At 43.3% G+C, this 12,831-nt stretch overlaps 1 protein-coding gene across 1 annotated transcript; it reads right to left on the bottom strand.

Moving 5' to 3' along the window:
- Positions 1–1,430: 1,430 nt before the first annotated feature.
- LOC135503730 (potassium voltage-gated channel subfamily A member 7-like) lies at positions 1,431–5,409 on the bottom strand. Its single transcript, XM_064921872.1, has 2 exons — positions 4,720–5,409; positions 1,431–2,412 (listed from the first exon to the last, which is right to left on the bottom strand). The coding sequence occupies exons 1-2, from the start codon at positions 5,407–5,409 to the stop codon at positions 1,507–1,509; spliced, it is 1,596 nt and encodes a 531-aa protein (XP_064777944.1). The 3' UTR covers positions 1,431–1,506.
- Positions 5,410–12,831: the final 7,422 nt, after the last annotated feature.

The following is a 12,831-nucleotide window of genomic DNA, read 5'->3' as shown; positions in this document are numbered from 1 at the left end:
GATTTAACTAGGCAAGCCAGTTAAGAACAAATTTTATTTACAATGACGGCCTACCCCGGTCAAACACCGGACGACGCTGGGCCAATTGTGCGCCGCCCTGTGGGACTCCCAATCATCGGCCGGATGTGATACAGCCGGGATTTGAACCTGAGATCCAGTGCCTTAGACCGCTGTGCCACTCGGATGCTCAGAGAGAGATGCTGTACAGCAATTCAGCTCGACTCCGAGGGTAGATTGTGGGGGCTCATCCTGGATCTGAGTTTTTACAGAAATGTCTCAGAAATAAAAAATGGAAACACATAACTATTAAAAAAAACAATTTAAATGCATGTGTAATTGTCCTCTACCATCTGTTCAACAGTCTCTTTTCCCAAAGCTTCAACCGAAGGGCGGTCCACAGAATAAAATGAATTATCCAGAAAATAAACATTTCATTAATGTCTCTAGCTCTAGCTAGAGTTTCACCTGTTCTCTGAAGAAGGGAACGCGGCGAGAATTCCATTAAATGTAGCATTTCTGATTATCAACAGCAATGGACGGCACACGGCATCTTAAGAAAATTTACAAAATATAACCTTTATTAAAAACAACACATACACAAATATAGGCCTTTCGCACCAAGTTACCCTGAGAATAAACAACCTCCACGCTCCTTCCCTCTAAATTGGTAACAATACGTTCGGTGATCTGATCAGAGATCAGATGATATGGTAATGAGAACCAGAATGTTGCTACATTTATGTAGCTCCAGCCATCAGGAAATATTGGCTCTGAAGTATAAACTTGAGAAGAAGTCACACATCATCATCAGCATGCGGTAGCTGTAGTCCGATTGAGAATGTTAAAGTGGCATGTAAAACCTGTTATCTATAAGCATTAGCACATGCGTCATTGGGATGGCGAAGCTGTGACTGAGTAACATTGTGCACTATATCTATCTCATAGTTGCTCCTTGTCTGTGTTGACCAACATTTTCTTATTCACTGTGAAAGCGCTCTTTCATAGTACATCTGAATAAATAAATAAATAAAAATACATTTTACAAACTGTATAATCTAGATCAGATTAAAGAGGAGAAGACACCATGGTATTATATTGATGGCACTAAAACGACAAGGAAGATTCAACTCTTTAAAAGAACACACAAGCTAATACTACAATGAATAGCTTTACAACTCATAGTTTAAATAATAAATAGCATGACCATGGAAAGCGATAAGCATGTCACTCAATCTCCTTTATTTTTCTGGCAAGCAATTTACGGTAGTGTCGTTCTATGTTCCTACACCAGTCAATCGTTTAATGCCTCCCCTGGTGAGTGTAGTGTTAAACAGGCATGTATGTTTTTCTGCTACACGTATTGCTGCTTTCACACTTTCGGCCAGTGACAGTTTGCCATTCAGCTGTCTTAAACATTTGTAATCCTTATTTTTTTCACTCTTTTGTTTCTCTCTCTTTTTGTGACAGGATCACAACTGAGGGTCATCCTGTTGTCACATCCTGTTGTCACACCTGAGTTACCAGGGATTCCCTGAGGTACATCTTTGCCCCACTCAACTCCCTGCTCTGCCCAGTGCACAGCCCCCCCAAAAGAGTCCTATTCAGAGGGTTGCAGATGCCCTCTATGGCATTGTAATCTCCTTCTCCGTCCCCTTCTTCCTCCCCTTCCTCCCCCTCCTCGTGCTCCTCGTCCTCCCACAGCGAGGTCCTGATGTGTGTGTACTGGGTTTGGTCCTCGCACTCTGTCTCGCGGTGGTAGAAGTAGCTGAAGTTGGACACGATGACGGGCACGGGCAGCGAGATGGTAAGCACGCCGGCGATGGCGCACATGGAGCCAACCAGCTTGCCCCACACCGTCTCTGGGTACATGTCACCGTAGCCCACGGTGGTCATGGTAACCACGGCCCACCAGAATGCGCCGGGGATGCTGACAAACGCTGTGTCCTTGTGGTCGGCCTCGGCGAAGAAGACGGCGCTGGCGAAGATGATGACGCCAATGAAGAGGAAAAAGATGAGTAGGCCTAGCTCACGCATGCTGGCCCTCAGCGTCTGGCCCAGGATCTGCAGGCCCTTGGAGTGGCGGGACAGCTTGAAGATCCTGAACACTCGAACTAACCGGATTACACGGATGATGGCCAGGGACATTCCCGGTGCGTTCTCCGTGTCCTTGGAGAGCTCGGTGACCAGTGTCACAAAGAAGGGCAGGATGGCGGTGAAGTCGATGATGTTCATCACGTCCTTGAAAAAGTGCATCTTGCTGGGCGAGCAGATGAAACGCATGAACAGCTCAAAAGAGAACCAGCAGATACATATAGTCTCCACCAGGAAGAAGGGATCCTGGAAGACACTGGCGGGGGGAAGCATGTGCATGGAGATGTTCTTGTCGTGGGCGTGGTACTTGTAGAAGTACTCCTGGACAGGGGAGAGGAGAAGACAGGGAGGCAGGGAGGAAGAGGGGAAAATGAGAAAGAAAAAAATGCTAATTTAACTTCTAATCTGTCAGAGGATGAAGATGATACGTTATGGGCCTACTGTGATTTGTAGAGCATTTTTCTGTGTTATGTATTGCAACATTTTCGGTATATTTGGGTTTGGTATCTTGGAGCGAAAACTGAGCAGATAATGGGACTTGAAATAAACTTTCATTTTGATTTACAGATTTCACTTCCTAAAAACAGAATTATACTTCCCCATCTGCTTATTATTGGTTTATGCCTTACTAATCATCTAGTACTTATTGCCAATGAAAAATACTGTTTTGTTGGTCCAGCCTGATCACACAATGTTCTCTCAGTTAGTTATAAACAATTTATATTTCTATGATGATGAAGTAACAAAATGTACCACAAGCAAATACAAAATGTTGCACCATTTCTTGGGGGTTCATTTGTTCCCTTACTGTAAAAGCACGCCAAATTTGCAGATGCACATTTTCACATGTGAAATAGCTGTTTTCACACTTTGAGCTCAAATTATTTCTGGCTTCGAGTTTCAATCTGTCCGGTGACAGTCTATCAGACTGTCCAACTGTCTGTCTATTTTTCCCTGTCAGTGTGCCAGACTGTACACCGATTAATTCTTTCAGCCTCTCACACTTTATGTCGAGTAATCAAACCGTCACGAGGGGAAAAAGTCACAACAACCAGGAATGCAATGTGTGAAATATTACTGTGTGTCCGGAGATACAATACAAGTCAAACGTATAATCTAGTAGGACCTATTCACGATTTCTCTCCGGTAGGAGGTCGCAGTCGACGTGTTTATTAATAAAGGCAGATATCTACGTGTTGATGTACTCTTAGGAGTGTCCCGGCACTATATATAGCCCCCTGAGCTCGCCAAGGAGAAACATGAGTGTTCACGCTCCTCCCCATCCATCTCCACTGTCCGCTATATCCCGTCTTCCTCCCAGCATAGCCAACACTCTTCAAGTCAGCTAGCCGCTCCTCACTGGGGTTACTGCGTTTCTTGGCTGTCGGCCCTCGCGCAAAAAGGCAGCCGCCATCGGCCTAGCACAGCTCTCCTGAAGGAATGTGTTAACATGACACAACATATGTCGCTTTATCTCCCAAGGTCTTCCCACCTCATCTTCGTGACTGAAGTATATTGTAGAGGTCTTGGGCCACCAGCTGGCTAAAATAATCACACGTCAGCCTTACTCTTATCTCTCCTTGATTTGTCTCCCTGTCAATATTTCTCCACATAATTCACTGTAGTCAGCTATGCACACCGGTAGTGTGTTTACCTAAACACCTGCTGGTTAGTGGTATTGGGTTGCCGTTTGACACGTGACAACACACACCCCATTCAAGACACACAGACCATGTGAGGTAGGTTTTTGCTTGATGAGTTGACTGTACGACACAAAACACGTGCCACCCTACTCATTCAATCCAATATCTGAAGAAAATATCCAATATCCGATTTGAACGGTTCCAATTATTATTATGATTTTAAAAATGACACATGGCTCTCATTTATCTTTCCCTCCATCCATCTTGTTCTCGTGACGCGTTTCAAAATTCTATTAAATATTCAAAAGCAGATAAGTGGGAGCTAGACCAAAATGTAGTATTTCATTTGATTGTTTCAATGACATCATTGTTTTTATGACGTAATTGTTTTATTGACATCATTGCCTCGCTTCTTATATGCTTGTTCTGCATCTTTCACAAAATATACTATTTACCCTCTCACTTTCCAATACATGTCCAGTATGTCACAATGTTCTGTAACACTTTCCTTCTACTGAATGTTCACTCCAAAAGCCTTTGCCCACTCAATCTCCTTCTATAGCATCAGTGCTTGATTTGGGCAGGAGCTCACCAGAGCTGAGTACCGGCACCCCACATTTTCTACTGCTTGGAGCTCCAGTTCGTTCCTCTTATAGAATATTAGCGTATTGCTCCTGCACCTAACTATAAACAATACTGGCACCCAAAATGAGTACCAGCACTTATTTCAGTCCAAGTTGAACACTGAATTTGAAGAATCAAACAAGAATAAGTAAGTCCTCCAGTTGGCCACTAACATATTCTATCTGACTTCCAGTTATACAGAGCTCTCAGATTAGTGCTGATGAAGATGAGGAAACAAGTGGAGGATGCCAGTTTGGACTATTGAGAAACTCCCCCCCACACACAAAACACCAACTTGTTCCATTGTCCTTGTCTCCTATTTATCCCACCTCACTCCTCCCTTGCCCTCTTGCTGCCTTACCTCACGAAGCTCCTTCTCGCTCCTGAAGTCAGGCAGCGTCTCTAGGCAGAAGATGAGGATGGACACCACGATCACCATGACGCTGACGATGGCAATGATGCGCGCGCCCGATGACGACTCCGGGTGCTCGAAAAGCATCCACAGACTCCGCTGGACCTCGTTGACGGGCAGCGATGGGGCTTCCTCCTTGGGGAAACCCTCATCCTCCTTGAAGCGTGCCATGATCTCCTCGCCCAGCTCATAGAAATACAGCTCGTCTATGAAAATGTCCAGGGGCACGTTGGCGGGCCGCCGGAGCCGCCCGCCCGACTGGTAGAAGTAGAGGATGGCGTCAAAACAGGCCCGGTTGCGGTCCAAGAAGAGCTCCTTGCGCAATGGGTCAAAGTAGCGTAGCCGCCGCCTGGGGTCGCCCAGCATGGAGTCTGGGAACTGGGCCAAGGTGCGGAGCTGGGTCTCGTAGCGCATCCCTGAGACGTTGATCGCAAGACGTTCGCTCGGTGCCCAGCCGCTCCTCCACAGTGATCCGGACCGCCGGTTCACCCACTTCCTCTCCTTCTCACCGCCCACTTGGTTCTCTTTCTCGCCCTTCTCCTCGCTGTTGAGTTGGTTCTTCAGCCGTTTGTCTTTCTCTCCTTCTTCTATGTCTCTCCTTCCTCCTTCTCCACCTCCTTCTGGGTCGTTGTTTTCCATCCCTGCCTTTATTGGCGTTGTCCACAATCCGGACCCTTTCTCCTTTGTGTGTAGTAAGGACAGTTTGGACTGAAAGAGGATGTGGGTCTGAAACCAGAGTGGGAATTGGATCAGTGTGGGAATAGAGCCATTATCACTACACATATGATATAGTCATTATTAGTTGCAGGATGTAAGCTGTAAATATGCAAGAGGAAGCAGTCATGTCGAATGTCTTTGTTACTGTTGAGTTCTCTGTCAGACATGTAAATGTACAAAGGCCTATACTGTACAAAATCATCTTCAAACTATGTGTAATTATGTCTAAGGTACGCTATGTCCACATAATTCAAATATGTTTGTACGGTATACTCTTCATTTATTTCACACATTTCATTGGTAAAAGGGTTATGCAACACCTTTCATCCATAAAATAATTGTTTGAGACAGAACAGTAACAACAATGCACTATCAACGTGAGGTATAATGACTAACGAGCAATTGATAGCCAGATGTAGGGAGTCACTCACTGAGAGACTGGCAGCCGCTAACGGAGACTAATTGCGGGATGGAAAGTCACATTGTTTTTCTCCCATGAATCTTTCGGTCTGTCACCATGTCCGCCTGTCCGTCCAACACGTGGTCTTCTACGGTTGTCTCCAACCCTGAGACACTCCTTGATGGACACTCCTCCAGTACTCGTCCACTCTTGTCTCTCACCTCCCTGACCGGTTCACGAATTATTGTTTCTACCTGTTTGCTGTTCAATACTCACAATTCTGTCCTTCCCTCTTCTCTCTCTTATGTTGTCTGTCTTAATTTTTTTGGGAATGCTGTCCTGTTGAAATTCAATCTGCGCCTGGCCCCTCCCGTCCTTTCGCTCCCTTTTGCTCCAGGGCCGGGAACAACCTTCACCCTCCCTCTCAAATGTCACCGCCTCTGCACTGGTACTTGGTGTGTTACAGTAAGCTCCCTAACTGAAATGGGGCCCGCTCCATGAGACGGACAACTGAGATGGCTGACTGTCATTTGTTGGATCGAGTGCCCTTTGAATGCCATGATTGATTTCAGTGATGGACTGTATAAAGTTCTAATGTATAATGATAAACATCATGTCAGCCCACAAATCTAAATGATCAGTGACGTGCTGCTTAGGTAGATGTGATGTTCATCAGGTTCTCAACTTATGATGATCTGAATATTCCAAATCTAGCAGGTTAGAAAATGTATTGGCAATGAAATACAGAAATATCTTATTTACATAAGTATTCACACCCCTATCTAGAAGAACCTTTGGCAGCGATGACATCTGTGAGTCTTCTGGGTAAGTCTCTAAGAGATATCCATTCCTGGATTGTGCAACATTCGACCATTATTCTTTTCAAAATTCTTCAAGCTCTGTCAAATTGGTGGTTGATCATTGATAAACAACCATTTTCAGGTCTTGCCGTAGACTTTCAAGTAGATTTAAGTCCAAACCTTAACCCGGCCTCTCAGGAACATTCACTGTCTTCTCGGTAAGAAACTACAGTGTAGATTTGGCCTTGTGTTTTAGGTTCATGTTCTGCTGAAAGGAGAATTCATCTCCCAGTGTCTGGAGGAAAGTAGACTGAATTTGCGATTTCCAACTTGTTGTGTAATGTTTTTGTCCAATGGCTGATGAGCACCGATACATTTTATCTTTGATTTCTTTTCATTATTTCTTTTCATATGACAAATGTTAAAAAGCCTGTTAAAGAAGAAGTTACAGGTCTGTGAGAGCCAGAAATCTTGCTTGTTTGTAGGTGACCAAATACCCATTTTCCACCATAATTTGCAAATAAATTCATTACAAATCCTACAATGTGATTTTCTGGATTTTCTTTTCTAATTTTGTCTGTCATAGTTGAAGTGTACCTATGATTAAAATTACAGGCCTCTCTCATCTTTTTAAGTGGGAGAACTTGCACAATTGGTGGCTGACTAAATACTTTTTTGCCCCAATGTATATCTTTTTTACATGGTTTGCAAACTGATATGTGACATGTATTAATGCCAAAATAACATGCAAAACAGGCAACCCCCCAACAAAAAAAACAACATATTTAACACCAATACAACACAAGTTTTATTTTTATTTTGTTGGGCTCAAAATGTTGCCACTGGATGCAGCCACCACTATGCTTGAAATTGTGAAGCTTGGTACTCAGTAATGTGTTGTATTGGATTTGCCCCAAACATAACACCTTGGATTCAGGACAAAAAGTGAATTACTGTCAGTGATTATAGCTGTGAGTCTTTCCAGGTAAGTCTCTTAGAGCTTTGCACATCTGGACTGTACAATACTTGACCATTATTCTTTTAAAAATTCTTCCAGCACGGTCAAGTTGTTTGTTTTTAGACAGTCATTTTCAAGTCTTGCCAAAGATTTTGAAGCTAATTTAAGTCAGAACTGTAACTAGGCCACTCAGGAACATTCAATGTCATCTTGGTAACTCAGGAACATTCAATGTCATCTTGGTAAGCAATTCCATTGTATATTAGGCCTTCTTCGAAGAAGGCACAGTGATGCTGAAACGTGATTTACCCAATAAATCACTGGGAGTTTATAAAGACTCTCTTTATGATTTTAAATACATTCAAGTGATTGGACATGATTTGGAAAGGCACACACCTGTCTAAGGTCCCACAGTTGACAGTGCATGTCAGAGCAAAAACCAAGCCATGAGGTTGAAGGAATTGTCCATAGAGATCTGAGACAAGATTGTGTCGAGGCACAGATCTGGAGAAGGGTACTTAAACATGTCTGCAGTTTTGAATGTCCCCAAGAACACGGTGGTCTCCATCATTCTTAAATGGAAGAAGTTTGGAACCACCAAGACTCTTCCAAGAGCTGGCCGCCCGGCGAAACCGAGCAATCGGGGGAGAAGGGCCTTGGTCAGGGAGGTGACCAAGAACCCGATGGTCACTCTGACAGAGCTCCAGAGTTCCTCTGTGGAGATGGGAGAATCTTCCAGAAGGACAACCATCTCTGCAGCACTCCACCAATCAGGCCTTTATGGTAGAGTGACCAGACGGAAGCCACTCCTCAGTAAAAGGCACATGACAGCCCGCTTGGAGTTTGCCAAAAGACACCGAAAGGACTCAGACCATGAGAAACAAGATTCTCTGGTCTGATGAAACCAAGATTGAACTATTTGGCCTGAATGCCAAGTGCCACATCTGGAGGAAACCTGGCATCATCCCTACGGTGAAGCATGGTGGTGGCAGCATCATGCTGTGGGGATGTTTTTCAGGAGCAGGGACTGGGAGACTAATCAGGATCAAGGGAAAGATGAACAAAGCAAAGTACAGAGAGATCCTTGATGAAAACCTACTCCAGAGCACTCAGGACCTCAGACTGGGCTGAAGGTTCACCTTCCAACAGGACAAGAACCCTAAGCACACAGCCAAGACAACGCAGAGCTCGGACTTGAATCTGATCTAACATCCCTGGAGAGATCTGAAAATAGCAGTGACGCTCCCCATCCAGTCTGACAAAGCTTGAGAGGATCTGTAGAGAAGAATAGGAGAAACTCCCCAAATACAAGTGTGCCAAGTTTGTAGCGTCATACCCAAGAAGACTCGAGGCTATAATCGCTGCCAAAGGTGCTTCAACAAAGTACTGAGTGAAGTGTCTGAATACTTATGTAAATGTAATATTTCCGTTTTTTATTTTTAATAGTTGCAAAATTTCTAAAAACCTGTTTTTGCTTTGTCATGATGGGGTATTGTGTGTAGATTGAATCCATTTTAGAATAAGGCTGTAAAGTCAAATATTTTGGGGAAAAGTAAAGGGGTATGAATACTTCTCAAATGCACTGTAATAGTAAAAGTCAAACATTGCCTCAACTGAACTGAAACCCAACAGATAGACGCGGAACTACATGTGGTCATCTTGTTTTGAGAGAAAGGTTGTGAGGAAATTCCCAGGGAGGGGTGTCCCAGGCTTGTGCCAGGGGTGTGTCCTGAAGGTCAACTGGTGTCACGATGAAGGGGTTTCATTTCTTGTAGTGCTTTGGTACTGTACTAAATGTTTTCCATCTCAATTACTAGTCAGACTTCACGGCCAAGACTAAATCTCACCACCTGAGGGGGGTGGTGTATTGGCACATTGCAGTAAAAGCTGAAAAAGGCCCCTGCTGACATTTGCTCAGGCGGCCTGCACACACAAACACACACACCGACTGCTTTTTTGTCCGTAACGTTATCTAGTAATATTGAACAAGCACTCAATTTATCCCACTTAATGTGTGTGATTTATTGTATTGGCACACTAAAAGGATGAATCATGAGACCCATCAAGAGCATCCTGACCAGTTGCATCACCACCTGGTATGGCAACTGCTCGGCATCTGACCGTAAGACGCTACTGAGGGTAGTGCGAACGGCCCAGTACATCACTGGGGCCAAGCTTCCTCCCATCCAGCATCTATATAATAGGTGGTGTCAGAGGAATGCCCATAAAATTGTCAGAGACTTCAGTCACTCAAGTTTTAGACTGTTTTCTCTTCTACCGCACGGCAAGCGGTACCGGAGGGCCAAGTCTAGGACCAAAAGGCTCCTCAACAGCTTCTACCCTCAAGTCATTAGACTGCTGAATAATTCATAAAAATCGTCACCAGACAATTTACATTGACCCCCCCCCCTCTTGTACACTGCTGGTACTCGCTGTTTGCTTGTTTATTATCTATGCATAGTCACTTCACCCCCACCTACATGTACAGATTACCTCAACTAGCCTGTACCCCTGCACACTGACTCGGTACCGGTGCCCCCTGTATATAGCCCCGTTATTGTTATTTTTATTGTGTTATTTGTTATTACTGCTTTTTATTTTAGCCTACTTGGAAAATATTTTCTTCTTCTTGAACTGCACTGTTGGTTAAGGGCTTGTAAGTAAGCATTTCACGGTAAAGTCCACACTTGTTGTATTCGGCGCGTGTGGCAAATTAAGTTTGATTTGATTGGACGATTCTCTCATGGAATGGACATCCTATGTGTTGTTTTTGTCCTTGATTGGTCATTCATCTTTCGGTGGATTGTCAATTGTGGTAACACACATAGGCATAATGTTACAAAACCATTTTATATGGCTTCAGTGTACTATATGTCTATTTGCAATGACACATTAGTCCATGTGATGTCAGCTGCAGCCATTTGATAGTGAGTATTCTGCCACACCAGAGTTATATATAGAGATACATGGCTCTGAGCCACACTATGATGAAATGTCATGTGACATTATACAGTGAAGACTGGTGTATAGATTTTGGATTGTGATTTTATAACGTGTCCTTTTTGTGTTATTTGGCAAAGGCCTACCTACACATTCACTTGACTCAATGTCACAAAAAAAAACATTTATCTGGTGTATGAAGAATATAATGGCCTGAAATATCTACTTTAAGCACCTTCTCTTATATCTTATGAGTGCCCACAATTTCAATTGATATTACAGATTTAGTGTATTATCATGAATAAGGTTAAAGTCATGCTATTTTTTTTTTGCAAACTAAATTGTGCATCATCAAATATCTCCAGCCCCATGTCTTTAACATTAAAACGAAGTCAACATAAAACTCATTTATGTTTTGAAATGTTTCTGTTTCTCATGGAATGGGCAACACACACGTTTAAATGAAACAGACACTGATCATACAGTGCCTTCAGAAAGTATTCATACCCCTTGTCTTATTCCACATTTGGGATGTTTTACAGCCTAAATTAAAAATGGGTTGAATTAAAAGAAAATCTCACCCAATACCCCATAATGACGAAGTGAAAACGTGTTTTTAGAAATCTTTGCAAATGTATTGAAAATTAAACACAGAAATATGTCATTCGGAAAGTATTCAGACCCCTTGACTTTTCCACATTTTCTGGACCCTTTGCCATGGGACTCGACATTTAGTTCAGGTGCATCCTGTTTCCATTGATCATCGTTGAAATGTTTCTACAACTGGATTGGAGTCCATCTGTGGTAAATTCAATTGATTGGACATGATTTGGAAAGACACACACATCTATAGAAGGTCCCATAGGTGAAAGTGCATGTCAGAGCAAAAACCAAGCCATGCGGTCAAAGGAATTTTTCGTGGAGCTCCGAGACAGGATTGTGTCAAGGCACAGATCTGGGGAAGGGTACCAAACATTTCTGCAGCATTGAAGGTCCCCAAGAACATAATGGCCTCCATCATTCTTAAATTGAAGAAATTTGGAACCACCTAGACTCTTCCTAGAGCTGACCGCCTGGCCAAACTGAGAAATCTGGGGAGGTGAGCAAGAACCCGATGGTCACTCTGACAGAGCACCAGAGTTCCTCTGTGGAGATGGGAGAACTTTTCAGAAGAACAACCATGTCTGCAGCACTACACCAATCAGGCCTTTATGGCAAAGTGGCCAGACGGAAGCCACTAGTCAGGATCAAGGGGAAAATGAACGGAGCAAAGTACAGAGAGATCCTTGATTTTTTAACTGCTCCAGAGAGCTCAGGACCTCAGACTGGGGTGGAGGTTCACTTTCCAACAGGACAACGACTCTAAGTACACAGCCAAGACAATGCAGGAGTGACTTCGGGACAAGTCTCTGAATGTCCTTTAGTGGCCCAGCCAGAGGCTGGATTTGAACCCGATGGAACATCTCTTGAGAGACCTGAAATTAGCTGTACAGCGACACTGCCCATTCAACCTTACAGAGCTTGAGAGGATTTGTAGAGAAGAATGGGAGAAACTCCTCAAATATTGGTATTCCAAGCTTGTAGTGTCATACCGAAGAAGACTCTTGGCTGTAATCGCTGCCAAAGGTGCTTCAATAAAGTACTGAGTAAAGGATCTGAATACTTATGTAAATGTAATATTTCAGTTTTTTATTTTTAATAAATTTGCAAACATTTCTAAAAACCTGTTTTTTCTTTGTCATTGTGGGGAATTGTGTGCAGGTTGATGAGGGGGAAAAAACATGTGATCCATTTTAGAATAAGGCTGTAACGTAACAAAATGTGTAAAAAGTCAAGGGGTCTGAATACTTTCAGAATGCACTGTAAGCATTCACACCCCTGAGTCAATACTTCTTCAAGCTGGTTGTTGGTCAAATTGGTTGTTGGTCATTACTAAACAACCATTTTCGGGTCTTGTCATAGATTTTCAAGTACAATAGATTTAAGTCAAAACTGTACCTCTGCCATTCCGGGACATTTCGTGTATTTTTGGTAAGCGAACTCCGGTGTAGAAGGTGAATTCATCTCCCAGTGTCTGGTGAAAAGTAGACTGAACCAGGATTTTTCCTGTGCTGAGCTTCATTCCAGTTATTTTTTTATCCTGAAAACCTCACCAGTCCATAATGATTACAAGCATACCCATAACATGATGCAGCCACCACTATGCCCGAAAATATGGAAAGTGTCACTCAATACGGTGTTGTATT

This window comes from Oncorhynchus masou, chromosome 18, assembly GCF_036934945.1.
Source record: "Oncorhynchus masou masou isolate Uvic2021 chromosome 18, UVic_Omas_1.1, whole genome shotgun sequence".
Lineage (NCBI taxonomy): Eukaryota > Metazoa > Chordata > Actinopteri > Salmoniformes > Salmonidae > Oncorhynchus > Oncorhynchus masou.
This window is presented reverse-complemented; position numbering and strand designations above follow the sequence as displayed.

What these genes read in the sequence shown, in the direction of transcription:
- LOC135503730 (XM_064921872.1), bottom strand. Translation starts at nt 5,409, where the DNA reads ATGGAAAACAACGACCCAGAAGGAGGTGGAGAAGGAGGAAGGAGAGAC. An exon ending in GCGAGAAGGAGCTTCGTGAG is followed by an intron (nt 2,413 to 4,719) that starts GTAAGGCAGCAA and finishes TCCCCTGTCCAG; the next exon opens with GAGTACTTCTACAAGTACCA.